Source organism: Meleagris gallopavo, chromosome 11 (genome assembly GCF_905368555.1).
Source record: "Meleagris gallopavo chromosome 11, MGAL_WU_HG_1.1, whole genome shotgun sequence".
Taxonomy (NCBI): domain Eukaryota; kingdom Metazoa; phylum Chordata; class Aves; order Galliformes; family Phasianidae; genus Meleagris; species Meleagris gallopavo.
The window spans coordinates 15772679-15789938 of record NC_139414.1 but is presented as its reverse complement, the minus strand read 5'-3'; the positions used below and the strand labels follow the sequence as shown (position 1 = coordinate 15789938).

The 17260-nt window shown below is 41.3% G+C and overlaps 1 protein-coding gene across 1 annotated transcript; it reads right to left on the bottom strand.

Moving 5' to 3' along the window:
• Positions 1–405: 405 nt before the first annotated feature.
• LAMP3 (lysosome associated membrane protein 3) lies at positions 406–16490 on the bottom strand. Its single transcript, XM_010716857.4, has 7 exons — positions 16334–16490; positions 11811–12559; positions 10976–11098; positions 7995–8052; positions 7156–7323; positions 4725–4865; positions 406–2552 (listed from the first exon to the last, which is right to left on the bottom strand). The coding sequence occupies exons 1-6, from the start codon at positions 16377–16379 to the stop codon at positions 4726–4728; spliced, it is 1284 nt and encodes a 427-aa protein (XP_010715159.2). The 5' UTR covers positions 16380–16490; the 3' UTR covers positions 406–2552; position 4725.
• Between the last annotated feature and the right edge of the window lie 770 nt (positions 16491–17260).

Here is a 17260-nt window from a genome sequence, read left to right as displayed (position 1 = left end):
AGATGGGGTCTGGCTGCACTAATTAGCCAAGCTTGGTTTCATGTTTCACTGGAAAACCTTTGAAGATAAATCTGAAGAACTTTTGTGCGCCCCCTTCTATTGAACAATTTACCACACACACAGTTGCCTTATGGTTATTCTATTTTAAGCTGGCTATTGTGTGTTGACGTAAGAAACAGCAAAGTCACAGCAAAGTCAAGTTCCTTCAGAAATTCCTTTGAGTGACATAGAAACTCTTGAATTCTGGAGTTTACATCTGGAATTTTCCAAGCTATTATTTCCTGTATTTTCCATAACTGCACAATAAAGGATGCATTCTCCTCCAAAGAATCTCATCATAATTCCTAAGATTATTATCTGTGAAAGTGGTTGAAGTACAAAGTAACAAACATCCATTACGTCTGCTGTGAGTTATGGTCTGCGTTTATTGGACAAATAGGAAACAGAAGTAGACATAAAGAAGAAACTCGAGGAAGTTGTGGGGAGATGAACAGAAAACCTCATACTATTTTCAATACTCCTTTTTATCTTCTTCCCCCTCCCCCAAATGCTGATGAAACAAAGATAGAAATGTCAGAGGAAATGTCCAGGCTGGAGAAAAACATCACTGTCAGTTACAGCAAGGACATAAGTACAGCTGTGACTGTGGCTTGTGTCACAAGCCCGTACAGTCCTGTCTGATTGTAACAGATTGTGTTTGTATTTTAAAATGTTTAAGTGAAACAGCACTCAAGAGAAAACAGCTGCACAGCAATGCACACTTTCATGACTAAATATAATCTTTATTACAGAAACACCAATAATAGAAAAATAAAGGGCATATATTCCTTTTTGTAACAAAGTAATTTTTAGCAACCATCTAATAGAGCAAGCTAAAAGTGATCAACCAAACCAATTCCATACACTTAAGAAGCTAATCTACATCTGCCTGGTTCTGTTCAACCAGAACTAGCAGCTGTTTTTTAATTTGGACTTTTTTTTGTCTGTCAGAGAACAGCAAAGGACTAAAAAAAAATAAATCTTACTTTATAAACTCCTTGAGTATTTGCCTAAGTATGACATCGTATATTCATGAGATACTCTGGTGTCTAACTTGGATGCAGCAGAGCACCAGGGAGCTACAGGGATGTGCTCACCTCCTAACTTCTGCTTCACTGTGTTCTTCTCTCTTCTTGCAAGTAAACAGCAGCATGTCATGATCATTTCCAATTGTTATGCCTTTGCCACTTAGCGCAAAGCAGAGAAGACTATATACAGCTTCCAAAAAATAGCAAACAAATAGTGATATATAGCATAAGAATTAATCAGTTTAACATTAATCTAAACATTGTTCAGTATGAATAGTTTGATTCATTCTAGTGATAAAATGGGGTGAGAGAAAAGCATTAACTCTGCATCACTGGTAAAGCTGCTGGAGGCTGTGAGAAGATTAAAGACAGAATTATCAATCATCGTTAAGAAAAACTGTCAAGCCTCATTTTGATAGCAAATGTTAAAAGACTGAATATTAATACAAAGAGCTTTTCCAATATAGAACATAACAAGAAAATCCTATATTTAATTAAAGTAATAAACCATACAGATCAAACAACCCAAAAATCCGAAGGCTGTGTGAAATAGGACTTAGTTTTGACTGGGAAAGATGTCTATTGACCACCACTTGGATCACCACTTGGATTAGCTTTCAGATCATGTGTGGAGCTGAGCTTTTTAGGTGACAGTTATTATTACAATGTCCACATGTAACAGCTTGGGACAATAGCATCAGAACTGCAGGCATGGGCTCATTTTCAATTGGAAGCACTTCCACATATTTACTGTTTCCTGCTGCTTAAACATTACACAGTTAAAAAAAAAAGAAAGAAAGAAAGAAAGAGAGTGCTTTAATATAGTAATTTAAAAAATCCTGCTTTCTAAACAAAAACAAATAACTCAGCAATGACCCAAAGCTTCACTTCCTGACCAGGCGGGCAGCAGCAGACATTTTACTTTGTACCAATGGTTTCCCTGAAAAGAAACACAAGCAGCAGGCTCACAAGTCCCCAGACCTTTCCACGGCTGCAGTTCCTACAGACAAGGACTAGTTTCCACCACCCCTGTCTCTCATTAGCCATCAGATTTTGATGTGGGACGAACCATGAACAGCAAGAACACCCTGAGAGCTAGGGCCTGAACAAGGGCGTGTCCACTAACAGCAGGAAAAGGTGGGAGGGGGAAAAAGAGCTTAATAAAGTTTGCTAAGCAATATTATCCCTGCTGGAGCCTTTTACAAAACAAACATTGAAATAATGGAGCATTCAAGTGATTGTGACTGCATGCTGCTTTACCTCATAACTATATTCAGCTGCATCCCTTGTTCACAGCTGGTCTTAAGTTCTGTCTTTGGCTTTTCCAAGTGCAAAAGTGATTCCAAGTTGTCTTTATCTTTCCTGGTTATGAGTTCATTCAAACTAAACTGGAATGTTTCTGGAAAATGAGAATTACTTCCAGAGCCACATGTTATGGTGCTATTGAATGGTGTCTGTTTCCTGCTTGGCACGGACCAGAATCTCCTAGAAATTCACAGAATGAAAGGATTTAAGTAACTGAACTCTGGTAAAATATCAAAACTATTTTTAAAAAATTCTGCAGGCAAATCAGACTCACGAGGTACTGATATTAATTTTACCCAGTGAAAATCTACTGCCATTCATAATTGCTCAGGATTTGGGCCATTATTTAATGGGAATCAAATTATTTTCCAGCATTTATATAATGTTTATTTCCAAATAAAGCTAACAGCAAGAAATTTTGCAGATAACTTCAGTCTTTCTTTTGTTTAATTGATGCCATTCCTAAGTCCTATCCAGGTAAAATATTTATTGGTAACATTAAGCTACTGCCCTAAACCCCAAGGGGAAAATGAGCTCTTACATAATATTGTTTTCTCTTCAATAAGTGTTTTTACATATAATTCTTACCAATTTCATGTATTTTCCTGCAGTGAGCAGATTTGATTGTGGCATGTGTACTTGCACATTTGTGCATATGTTTATCTTTGTAAACCTTTTGTGACAAGGAGATTTTTCTTGTTTTAACAAAGAAAATTAGCTGAACTTAATTACTCTCAAAAGCAATTGCTGCTTACACGCCTTCACATTTGCTTAGCAGGAAGTAGACTACAAAGTGTTGCAAATACTGTGCTTTAAAGCAACTCTAAACTATTTCCGTATGAAAATCCAGCTGCTCAGCTGCAAGTGTGGTGGATAGCGTTAACTTTTGGGCACAGTCTATCCAAGGCCCGTGCAGGCTTTCAGTTCCCACAGACACCTTAAGCAGACAGCTTCAGTGGATTTCCATTTACTCAAGGACCTTGTGCAGGTCTGCTACAGTGCTGGCTACTTCAGTTCCTGTAGTATCTTCCCACATGAAGAGAGAGATCACAATACTGTCATCCCAGTGAGGTGACAGTTACCAAGTTCAGTGATGAAACACTATAACAGGTCTACGTGTGTAAAGGAAGCAGGTGATGCATAAACTCTTGTAAGACTATGAAATAATAGGCTTCATGAATCTGTCAAGCAATTTCACCCCAGTCCTTATCTATCACAGCAGCATCCTTAGCACGGGCCCACTTATCACAGTGCTTTCAGAGCCTCATGCCAGCTTTCTCCACCTCATGCTGTGAACACATGGCAAAGGGATGCTGCGTCTTGAGCACCAACTGGTAAATAGAATGCCTTGGCCTTGTGTAGATGAGTAGAGTTACTGACTCCGAACGTCCGCCCAGTTCTGCACAGACATCTCAGCTGCCTGTCGTCAGCTGCTGAATGGTGCAGCTAACAGAGTAATAGTGCAGGATAAACTTAGCAACGTCAGCTTGCTCTCATATGCCATGTCTTGTGAGGCTGCAGTTCAAGAATTATTTATTGGCAAGAAGTTCAGACATCATTGTAGAGAGGCTGAGACAGGCAATGATGAGTGGAAATTTTTGCATGCATTGCTCAGGCAGACCCTATCTGACCCTGCTGAGTCATCTTATCTGCATACAGAGTCACTGGAGGCTAGAAAATTAATAAAAATACTGCCTCCAGAGTGAGAGTAGCGTATTACCACTGTGTCCCTCCAAAAGACTTAGTAGGAAGCACTAAGTTACTGAATGTAAGCCTGGTGTCTAAAAGGAGTGAAGGGAACTTGCTTATCAATCGAAGTCATTCTTATACTTGCCCCAAATCTTTAGCAAAAAAACAGTGCTCCTATAGGATTTGCTCTGACTGAATAGGGTTGCCTGTTGCTGTGGACCTCTGCTCTACTCAGCTGAAGGTCGTATTACTGGACTCAACTCTCCTAATAAATATGAATGCCATCTTAAAGAAATCGATTTTTCTTAATGTTTTTTTAGAAAAATCTGATGGTTTTTATGGGGGATAACGATGCTGCCTGCTTTAAGCTATTTTTAAGCATCTGACTTAGGTGGTCTGAATTGCCTCTTTTTTGATGATATAAAGAATTTAGGCATCCAACTTTTATCCTCTGGACCCCATCTAAATAAGTTGCTAAGAATAGCCTAAAAATAGATGGTATAAATCATTTCCTTTCCACCTTAAAGAAATTGCTTTCAGAAACATGCATTAGCTTTAAACACATGGTGTCATTTCACTTAAAAATACGGCTCCAGAGCAGCAGAGCTGCCAGGTAAAAGCAAAAACTTGTGTGATTTCTCTTCTTTGGAAGTACAAGAGCACCTCAGATACGTTCGTATCCTCTATAAGGCTTTTTTCTGGAAATCAGAAACGTGACAAACACAACGACCAACAGTCCCAGGATACTAAGGCCCACGGCGATGGGAACTGCTTTTGTGGCTTTATCAAGAGAACATTCTTCTTCTGAAAATAAAAAAAAGATCAGATAATGCATTAGAGTAGAAGATTGTATTTCTAGACTATGCATCCATATTCTAAAAAGTCAGTAAATACAAGCCAGAGGTTCTCAAGACCTTTATTTTTATTCTAAACTATACTTAACATGATTTTATCTCTGATGAATCTTATCCCAAGAAAACAATATTTGGCCTGTAAATAGCTACATGCTTCTCTGGAGTGACTTTTTCATAACCACAGTAATTGTTTTACTGCCAAGATGGGTACATACACAGTAGGAGACCTTCTTGCTCATGGCAGATGTGGAGCATGATGCTACAATGTGCAAGTCTGAAAATAATGAGCAAGACACATCTTGGATGGATAAAAACTACTGCTTTGTGGCTTCTAATTGTTTCTGCCCAGTAAAAAGGAAATAGAGTTCGGAAGACATTTTTACAGCTTTTCAGAGTCAAACAGGCCAAGCTGTTGATGTAATGCTGCTGTAACCTATACAAAATTACAAGGATCTTGAAACCAATGATCGTTATTGCTCTCTTTTTCTTCCCCTTTTAAGCATATCTAGATAAACAGAAGTGAAAACAGCAGTCCCAAGAAACCAACAGGGAGAAGGCTGGTGATGTGCTTACTTTATGGAACTATTCCTTTACTGGGAATTTAGTCTTTCAAAATCTTTACACACAGCAGATGTAGGTAACAGCTTCGTAACTATTTCACGGCCACTGGAGAATTATTTCAGGGATGGTATCTGCATTCTCAGCCCTTTTAATTAAGAGCAAAACTAGTTTAATTTTGTATATGGCATTGGCTAGCAGAGGTTAGCCTGTCCCTGAAAATAGAGAGTATTTCTAAGCTAGAGGTGAGGCCACCAGAAGCCATATCTGAACTAATTCATTGTGCATATTCAAATGGGAATGTGGGACCAGATGGGGTCCTACAAGCTGTTCCAGCTCAGCTTTGTTCTGTTAAAAAGTCTTCAGAAGCCTGAGAGCACAGACTGGATTCTCAGAGGGGCTTTTAAGAATATAAAGAAAGTTTATAAAAAAAACTTCCATGTCTTAAAACAGTTCCAGATGTAGTTTCCCATTATACTCCTTCTAGAATAAGAAAGGAAAATTTTAAACTAACAATAGAAGAACAAGTCAGATAGAGCCAAACTAAGTCAAAAGACAGATCTAAATTAAGAAGAAGGCAGAAGCTATATTTTGTAAACATGCAGAAAGTCAGATGGCAGAAGAAGGGAACGTTGTATTAGTGCATGTAGAGGGCTGGATTGCTGATAAAAATCATCTGCCCACATGAGTTCCTGTATGGAAATACCCTGAGCGGAAGTCCCAGAAACGCGTACTGTTTGAAGGAGAACTCAGGGTACTGCTGAGACCATCTCTCTTCTGTGTAGGATTTTTCATGAACCTCCTAAAAGTAAGGCAGTGAACAGAGTACCCACACTGTGAGACATGGGGATTTCCAAGGTCACCCAACGGTCCTGGACTCCACACCCCATCCAGTTCCCGGCTGCATCCTGACAAGAAACATGGATGGCAATGCCTTGTTCCTCTGTAGAAGGAAATTCAGGTGTGGGCATAGGAATGAAGCTGTGAGGATCTCCAGTACATTCTCCCAGCATGGGCAATTCAGGGACCCTGAAGTCCAATACTGGTCTTCTCTGTCTTTGCAGCAGGTAGTACTAAGCTACATGGTTGTGTATACTCAAAACCCAGACAAATTAACCACCATATTTTAATTCTGAAACTAGTAAGTGTGACAGTTGTGATCCTCCTCAGGGGCACATTTCATCATTTCTAGATACAGCTGCTCTGCAAGTATCATCCTGCATTGACAAATATCCCTTACTAATTGGCAGTTTCACTGCTGCAGCTGTGGGATGTCATGGGCTGTCAAAAGCTTTTCGAAATAGCTAAAGATACTGAGGGCAGTGACCTTGAACTGATCTGTATTATGTATGAGGGGCTGGAAAAAGCCAATGAAATGGTGGTGAGCACACCTCACCTGGGAAAAGAGTGGAAAGAAATAAAATGGTGGCTGTCCAGCTGAACATTTTTAATGAAAAGGGAAAATGGAAGTTATTAAATTCAGGAGGGAAAGATGCTTTGCTATGGGTATTAGCACAGTGTTGAAAATGATTGGAAAGAGAGTGAAACTACAGCAGCAGGCAGGATACAGTATCTGGGAAGAAATCTGTATGGTTAAAATCTAGCAGAAGGGGATACCTCGGTCTACTAGACTGCTGACAATTAGATCTCAGAAGGGTGGAAAATATTTCTACATTACTTACCTTTTCCAAACTGGTTGCCAACAATATCAAAGGCCTGCAGCTGCATGTTAACAATGAATAACTGGTAGGTTCTCTCCAAGCCAAAGGTTTGCTTGCTGGCACACTTAAAGGAATTCCCCAGCTTTGCTGTAAAATGCTGCTGGCGTATGGCTATGTAATAAAGTATACCTGGAGGTCATAAAGACAGAGACAATGATAAATGGGCATCCAAAGTAATGCTGCACAACCAGCATCTTCCTGAGATAAAATGGAGGTTCAGTAGCAGTGTCACAGTTGTTATGAAAGCACACACGTTTTCCCTGTAATATATCAGTTAATTTTGTCTGTGTTTAAATGAGTCCTTTAATTACCAGTGGATGACTCAGCCAAGCTTGGGTCTGAAAAAGATGCAGGGTTGTTCACTGCAACAGTGCTGCTTGTGGACAACAGCAACATCTAGCAGAGAGGCAGTAACAACAGGCTGTCTCTCACCAGCATCCCTGTGGAGGGCTGACAGTCCATATGAAAACTTCAGAACTGAAGATTAGGCTGATCAGCTTGTGTTTGCTGCAATTTGCATTAGGCAACGTCCGGGAAAATGGATATTTTGGCATTTTGGATCTTAAATTTTATTCTGAAAGAGTGGTGAAAGCAAAGGGAGAGGTTTTGAAGGTAAAAGGAAAATTAAAAGAAAATAATGAAACTACAGCTTGGTCACCTCTTTCCCATTTTCATGTCATGACATTGAAAGCCGAACAGTGTTGCAGTGTTCAGAGTTTTAAAATGTGAAAGTCTATCCCACACCCAGAATTGTTTGATAGGAATTTAACACAGAGAACATTAAACATAAAAGCACTGACCTTCAGAAGGTAACTGTAATTCAGCCTCAATTGTACTGACATAGTATGTTGGATCTTTCTGCAAAAGATGATGTATCTTTATTCCTACTACATCCCTATATTTGTAGAAAAAAATAAAGTTCACCACAGCAAAATGCTTGCAAAAAAAGGTTCTCAAAGACTTTTCAAAGCATCACCTTGAAGACTTATGAACCAACTTGCCTGGATGTATTGCATTTTCTTTTCCAAATCATTAGTAGACAAGTAGCCAGCATAACACTGTGATCTCGGATACATCACCAGTTCTGCTCAGTGTAGTGAAACCAGACATGCAGATGTGCTTTTGCACACACTGCTCAAGCTAGACATTTGTGTGACTTGTGGTAAGCAAAAGTAGGGGGTTAGGCAAGTGTTATATATTCATAAGGCATGTGGTAAGAGAGTTTTATTTTTATCCACCTGTTTTGTTTCATTGAGAGTCCCAGCAATGCTTGCATTGGTAATCCTGCAGTTAATTGATCCCTGCTGACCTGCAGGCTGACTGCGTGCAGAACCTATGTTGATATATTTTAAAGTACTCAGGACTGCTGTGCAGTTTATGCATCAATGGCCTTTATGTGAGCAAACGGCAGAAAGGAGCCATGCTTCTGTGTTTATCATTGCTTTGAACCAGAAGAGGGCAGCAACCAGCAGAGACAGGAGCCCTTCACAGAGGTACTGCTCGTTTACTACTTTGTTACCAACAGAAGTCACTACAAACGAGGAAACAGCAACCTTGATTGTCTATATAGGGAAGAAATAACTGCTATGTTCTACCCTGTTGGTGCCGGCTGACTTTATTTCAGACGCCTACAGTCTGCCAACATGGAAAGCACCTGGTACTATAGCACAAAACAAAATTTCCAGCTGGACTTTGCCTGTCCATGCTCCAAAACCCATGGACTGAACACTCTCCTGCCCAGGGCAGCCAAAGCATGACAGAAAGCCCCAGGGGATTTTCACTCCTAGCACTGCTGGAGCATGCTGTGAGTTTCTATATAGCTTTCCTGTTATTGGTTCTAATTCCAGCTCCGAGCACACAGGGGTTGGTGACTGCAGCTGGTGGCTAAGTAGTAGCAAACATGAATCTCTTCTGTGTATTCACCTTTAATGTCCTGCAGTTTTAATGCTGGTAGAATAGATTGTGAAAGAAGTTTAAGAAATAAAGTGGTTCTCAGCATTATTCTACTTAAAGACATAAATAAGTCAAATAACACATTTTTTTGGCAGCAGCATTATCTTCTGTTTGGACAGAGTTATTGACTTTGCTCAGGATAAATGCCTGTTCCTACTTCATGTATTGTGGGTTGGTTATGAAACTTCCCTTTGTCAAGTTCTTTGCCAAAGGCACCTGGCAGCAGTGAGTACAGAGCTTCTCACCTCTCTATGGCCACACCACAGCCCCTGGCCCAGCTCCACCTTCACCCCTGCAAATCAGAAGTGCCACCTCTATAGCACTCCTGGTTTAAAGTCAGCACTGCAGCAGCTGGAGAGGCCAAACACATCAGAAACGGCAGCAGAACGATTTCTTAATAACTTGCATTTCAAAGAAGGCTAAGCCGTGCCCTGCTGCTCTCTTGAGACTTATCTTGGGTCGATTGCATAATGCTGTGCCAATAACCATCTTTTTCAAAACAAGAGAGGTCAAAAGGTTCACATCACTCTCCTTAGCTCTGCTGTGAGCTGGTACTTTTATGGGTACTTGAATCACTGGACTTTTTCTAAGGATCTTCATAACACAGAGAATGCTACCCTTGTTGCAGAAAGCATACTTTTAAACCAAACACTCATGGTGTGAACTGATCCTTTGTTCTACAACAGCACTTTCCTTTGTAACTTTTAGATGTCTTTCAGTCATCAACAAAAATCAAGACAATTATTGATCGACAGCTTTCCCAAGCATTAATGACCAAGCATTCAGCTGTGATAAAATTTATTGTTGCCTCTTGGAGATGACTGACCTCTGGCAGTTTTCTCCTGTAGTTTTAATATCAGCGATACTCATGGTAGGCTATGTTGAAGACCTGTCTGCATGCGATGTATTTTGAGCTGGAAATGTGGTATCAATACACATCAAATCAAAATAAACACTAATTTTCATACTAGGAAAGCATAGGCCTATCTCTTGCTCAAGTTTCTGTGTATATTTGTAAGTTTCCCTGGACTGGTGCATTTTAAAGGCACTTATCTACAAATTTGTTGTTGCAGTTCAGTTATTTGGAATCTTCTAATCAGAAATTAGAAGAAATTAGGCCTTCTGGGCTCTGGACAGGCTGTGGCTTCTGGGTACGTACACCTTCATAGGCTGCCCTTTGGATTTAACAACCACATTCAACTTTTGCCTGGGCAGCATTTATGGAAAGCAAATGACTAATTCCACATGCATCCAGGTTGTCTCAGAGATACCATTTCATAAGGACAACTTGACAGCATGACTCAGAGCTTCCAGCACACACACCTTGTTCAGCACAGTAGCTTCAACCCCATGCCCAATTCGATGTCCCACTCCAATGCAAGCAGCAGACATGGCCTTCCTCCCCGAATTAGATTTTACCACTGTAAATATGAGTTGCAGATTTTGCTTAGGGCTAACTATATTTTGTGCTGCTAGTTTGGCAGAACATTTAGCCAAAGGATCCGAGGGCACTGTACTTATCCTTTATTACACATATGAATCCTCCAAAATTCAGAGTTCCAATAGACAAGATGGGATGAAACACTGGAAGTAGCCCTGCTCTGAGCTAGGGACTGGGCCAGGTGGCCTACAGTCTCTCCTGGACTGAATTAATCATGCTTCCATAAATCCAGCCTCTTGGGAAGGACAGGACAACTAGCACTTAAATGGATGAAATGCCCTTTTCCACAGCACACTGCACATCATTGTTTTGGCTGGAAGTGGATCAGGGGCAGCCTGGATTCCCATTTCCCAGACCTAAACCCTTGTTCCCACTAAATACAATTACCTTTACAAAGACAAAGCTTATAAATCCTCCAATGAAAGTGATGTTCAGGACAGACTGCACCATCCCACAGCTTCCAGATATCTGGGTGGTGTTGGGGTTGACAGTCAGGTACTCCATCTGCTTCTGTGGAGAAATGAGGACATTGTGAGGCTATTTATGAAGTGGAGGGGAAAAACTTAATATGAAACATGCAGGTTTATATGTTTGGGGTTTTAATTATGTGGTTGGATTGAGCAATGCCCAATGGCTATATTAATGGAGGTTACAAAACCATTATTGGGAAGGCCATCATCACAGTTTCAGGGTTTTTTATATCTTTTGCTGAATCATTCACCATGGATCAATGCCAAGAGAGGGTAGCAGTTTCCCAGAACCCCTGTACTGATCAGCTGACTGACCTGATGGTCCCAAAACCTCCATTTTTCAGCATTGAGACAACTCATCTCTGAATCCAAACAAGCCTGTGAGCTGATAATTTATTCCTCTCATTGAAACTTGCTATTTTAAACCCTTCACTGATGTCACTTCAGATTTTAACTAATCTCCCATTCTGGGAAAGAGAACACTGGAGCCAATCTGCCCTCCCAAATATTGCTGCCATGGATATATTGCTGAAATAAGAAAGTACCTATATAACCCTCTGACATAATTATACAAACCAAAGTACAGCAGTTGAGATGCTGTGTCACAAAAAAAAAAGGCTTCAGACTAGCAACAAACCAGTTGTTTTTATCATACAACTTAATTTCTGCAAATTGCTTTTAAAGGAATAGAATATATTCCAGCAAATGAAGTAGTTTTTATAAGGCTTAGCCTCGTAGTGCTTTCACCTCACCTTCTGTGTGCTCAGAGCCATCAATTGCAAACCCATCACTGCTTTGATGCAGGTCTTGTTGCTGCTGGAAATGGTGTATGTGCCAGTGGGAATGGGAGAAGGCTGTGGTGCCAGAGTGGGTCTCACCATCATAGTAGTAGATGGGATGGTTGTATGAGTGCCCTGAGGAGTAGTGGTTGCGTTGGTCATGGCTGTGGCTGTTGGACTTCCAGAAGTTGTGTGATTAGTTGAGTTTGTGGTGGGATTTGCAGTACTGTTAGTAGTGGCTGTAGTACTTATGGCAGCGGTTGTTGTTTGTGTCTTTGATGTTGTACTCTCTATGGTTGTGTTTGTAACTGTGTCCACATGTGTTGTGATTTGGTTGTCTGGGGACACAGTTGTGTTGTTCTTCACAGCTGGTGTAACTGTTTCCATTGCCTGGGCTGTAGCCTGGCCAGATGAAGCTGCGTTTGCTGCAGTTGAGGTTACTGCTGTGGAAGATGTCTGGTCATACGCGTTGCTGGTATTTGCTCCTGCCTGGGCTGTCATATGAGAGGCTGGTGCTGTTGTTACCCAGCGTTGGTCTGTTGTCTGCAGAGTAGTTGTATGATTTATGGAGCCTGTGCTGTTAGGTTGAACTGTGGTGCTTTGATTGGGTGGTGAATGATAAACGGAAAGTGGCAGAGCAGAAGTAATGGTATGGTGGAAGGACGTGGTTTGTGGAGACAGCTTGACACCCAGGGCCACTTCAGCACAGCAGGAAGAAAATGCTGCAAAGAAATGAAAAGTCAGTAGTGTAAAAGCATTGCATTTAACATTTTTGTTGATATTTGCAACATAACTGCTCCCATTTTGTTATCATGACTTTATTCTTCTTTTGGTTTAATGTCATGATAGGAGACTACAAGCAGACATAATTTTGCACTGCTTCCCCAATCTTCACACCTCTGAATATATCCACTGCAGAGGCAGCACACTGGCTCCTTACTCCCCACATGCTGCACTGACTGCTGAAGAAAACAGCGGATGCTATAGAGGTGTGAACAGATCTTGCACACTCCCTACACTGTACATGAATTCCCTTGCAGACAACAGTACAGCAAGATCTGCTGGGAGTAAATTATCAAGTTATAAGGGACAACTTGTTCCACTATGGGTTGCTGTTAAAATGAAATCCAGTTTAACAAGTGAAGAGGTGGTTGGTTACTCACAAACAAAGCATAGGGAAAGGGAACATTTTTTGTATGTGAAAGAAGTGAGGAAAATAGTGGTCTTATGATGATTCAGAATAGACTGGAAGGCAGAAATTCCAGGAATTTGTTTATGGTGTTTATGTAGATACGGCAGCCTGACCCCTCAAGTTCTTCCTCATGGGAGATACCCAGGGAAAGATGAGCCCTCTTAGTAATGCTTTTTCAGCAATGAGAAACAAATTTGAGGGTTTAGCTTTCAGGGGTTTTTTGAACCGCATATAAAAATAGTCACAGCACGAAAATCACACTGGCATTTTATAACATTTACAGAAATTTATTCCTTGCAAAATGGAAAAGATCTAGTTCCTATGTGTAAGTAACAAAGGGAGGACAAGGTGGATAATGTACACTGTAAAAAGAGATGAAGTTCACAATTGTTCAACTTAAATCTTTGATTGTGAGTATGCAACAAGGCACTATAAAGACAAGATCAAGCTAAAAGCCACAAGTCACTGACATAAATGTATTCTTTGATGTGCATGAGGCTTTACATGTACTTAAATGCTTTACTGACTAAATTAGCTGGAGGACAGAGATAAATTCTCCAGTCTGGAGATGGAAAGAATCCAAAAGTCTGACTTTCCCTTATAAATGATCATGATAGAGGAGAAGTGGAGGGGTATGCTCCATATTCTTAAACTTGCCTAAACTTGCCTGGTTTCACCTCTGTACTGAACTGCACACACTTGACTGCAAATGTAGCCGTTATCATCAGAGAAATACAAGTTTGTACAATTGAAAAGTCACAAAAATGAGGACAGATCCCTCTGATATTACATTTTATTAGAAGGAACTGAAAGTGCAGTAATTGATATCATATTTTAGTTCATTTTCTCTCTTCTTCCTTGCCTTTACCACACCTGCTGTCAAAGCTGAGAAGTAATTTCTCCTCTGTATGCTCATTTCAATCAGACCAGTGGAAAACCAGAGCAGTTGCTGTGTACCAGCTACATGTAATTTAATCTAAGTAACACAATAGAAACAGAAAGAAGAAGCTGCAATTTTCACTCTTTTTTTTTTAGCCATGTATGTTTCTGAAACAATTCATACCTGAATTTATGTAAGCCTTAAGTAGTCAGTACTTCTCAGTTTTTACTTAACAGATTGGTTTTGGTTACTATGTAACACAAAAATTTATGGGCATGGAAAGAAATATCATTTCCCTAACACTTGGATGTTGTCCATAACTTTTAAATGGAACTTCATTTTCCCCAGAAGGTCATTTCATCAGAAAAATATTCAGCCCAATGGGGTCACTGAGGGGTAAAACCAGAAACAGCTCTTGGATGGCCTTGGCTCGTACTCTCCAGGTGACTTGCCAGTATCCTCCAGCTTAGCTCTCCCCAGCATTTTGGGCCCTCGGTTGGGCCATGCCCATGCTACCAAACCTGTTGGTTTGGGTCATCTCAAAATGCATTTGGCCACTGATCTCAGAAAGTCTTCCCAGGGATGAGTAAAGATTGATCTCTGCCAACCCAATGGTGTTGGCCATCAAAACTGGCCACAAAGCAACAACAAATTGCAGCTCTACATCCTCCAGTTAGCTTCCATTTCTTTTTTCTCTGAGAAATTTGCCATCCCTCATCTGGGTCTGGACCCAAAGTCCATGCATTGTGACAAAGGAAGTTTCAGGTTTCCCTCCATCCACTAGCATCCAAAGGAGGACTACAAGGATGAGGAAGGGTCTAGAGGGAAATTTATACAAGGTCACTTGGTTCTTTCAGCCCAGAGAAGGGGGCTGAGGGGAGGCTTCGTGATATCCTACAGCTCCTCACAAGGGAGCAGAGGAGCAGTGCTGAGCTCTGCTGACTCTTCAGTGAGAATCAACACTGGCAGAGGCGTACAGTTAATCTGTTCAAAGGAACTAAGGAGGAAGTGGCTTGATCTGGCTGTAAAATGTCTCAGCCTGCCAGCCCATAACGCAGAGGGTGGAAGAACCTCTTGCTGGGGATTTCTGACCCTTCTCGCCTAAAACACACACCCACAGTTTGTTCTGCTTCATGCTGCCCAGCAGAAATGCCTTTCGGTGACAGATTTTGTGGTACTTACAGACACAAAAACCTGACCCAGCTCCTACAGAAAAGACTCTTGCTGGTTCTGGCTGCTTTGATTTGAGCTCTCGAGGAACAGGAAAAGCACCAAGATATTCTGAGAGGCTTTGGTTCTCTCTCTTACTTCAAACATAGGAGCAGTTTTTTAAACCTCCAATCCTTCAGACTCTCCTCCCCTAAACTCTGATTCTTTTTAATTCCCTACCTGTGTAGAAAGAGTTTGTGGCATTAATGAAAGATCACAACAAATTACTAAAGGAACTACCAAAAATGAATGAATAGCAACTGAGGAAGAATGTTCATCCTGGCCAAAGATATCCCTGCTGACACTGAGTTATTTCTCCAAGTCTGCATATGTTTTGGGGTCACTTCAGCAGACTGTGGCTATGAGGCAGGTGTCAGAAAGTAGAGCAGATGCAGCTGGAGCTCTGTATGGTAAAGTCCTGCACTGCTCCCCTGCTCACCGTGCTGCCATTGCAGAGCTGGGAGAGGGGCAGGGGTTGTTGCTGGTGTGAACGGGGCATGCAGATAGCAAAGCACACCACAGAAACCCAGCACCCCACCAACAAACAAAAGCCCTTAGCCATTACACAGATTAAATTACTCTCTGTCCACCTGTGCCAAGTAGATTCTGTATAGCTGCAGGTGCATGTGACTTTACATGCTAAGACACCTCCTTGACCAGGCTCACTCCACTGATTTTCAGGGACAAGCACTAAGGATCAAATGGTGACTTTGATGTAGTTTGTTGTTAGATAAGTCCCAGCTTGTCCCAGACTTCCCAGAGCCCCCTGCCTTGCTCTTGCTTTCCTCACACCCTGCATCTTGCACTACAAACAAACAAGCAACGTTTCTTTATGTGTGTTTTTTTTTGTTTGTTTTGTTTTTTTGCTTATCTCACTCAAGACGTTCAGTCAGTTCTGCTGGACATCACATTTTATTAGGGAAAGCAAATATAAATAAGCCTGCTTCTAATACTATTTTGAGCTGACTCAATCGCACAGAGTTCATGTCACCACAGAGTGCAAAATACAAGAGAAAACATTAAGTTTACATCAGCTACAATTAAATGCAGTTATAGTTAATTCTTTATGGTGGGACTTCATTAAAATCACCTTTAATGCTAGCTGCAAGACTGTTTCCAGTTTTCAGTCTATTAGCTCCTCTCGTAAGTGCAAAGAAAGAAAAGCAGCATAATCTGTCTCTTTTTTATCGAGAAATGATGGAAGATGTGACTCACCGCAGGCAAAGGCTAGCAAGACCAAATGTGATTTGCTCCTTCCCATGGTCAGTACAGCTGTGAGGCCAAGAGATGCTGCTTCTCGCTGCGGTGCAGCAGAAAGGAAATAAAGGTTTCCTGAGGACTGCAAAGTTTCACTCGATTCAGGGAGTGCTCAGTCACATGGGTGGAAAAGAGGTGGGGAGGGAGGGGGGAATTCAGTGCTGCTCATCTATAAACTAATGCAAAAAGAAATAGCTGCTGGTTAAGAAGGAAAGTGAAAACAGAAAGGACTGCTGGGTCAGTGCAGAGGACAGGCTCTTACCCTACAGCCAAGGCCTGGGGTTCATTAAGGCCATGTAGAACCTCATGCTCTTTTCTCCAGTTTTGGTTACCGAGAACAGGCTGCAGCTGCACCCCACTGGAGGGCTAAGACCTGTAAATCAGTACTTTCTCCCATGCTCTTTTAAAAAAAAAAGGTTTCTTTAGGGTAAATTCCTCCTTTGAAATTAAGGCACAGAAGGGAAAGGTGTGCTCTCTGGCCTTCTCCTCAGAACCTGCTAAAAGTAAGACAGGACTAAGCAAAGTCTCAAAGGGGCTCTGGTTCTACCTGGGGCTGCTGGTAGCCTTTGCTGGCTGGTGCAGCCAAAGTGGCTCACCGTTAGCATCGTGTCCAAACATATTCCCCAGCAAACAGCAACAACCTACCTGTGTTCCATGAAGTATCCTCTGTGAACTGTGCCAAGCCAGAACAAGAGTTGCACAGGCAGGTCCCACCGTGTGTGGCCACATGCCAGCGATCTGCAGCAGAACATTTCACCTGCATGTTTGTTTGGATGGGTTTCCAGCCCCACGTCCTCACCATGAGGCCTGATAAAGCTAGAAGCTTAATGGAAGTAGAAAAGAGATGATGAACTCATAGAATAAGAGGAAAGAATGCAGGGACTC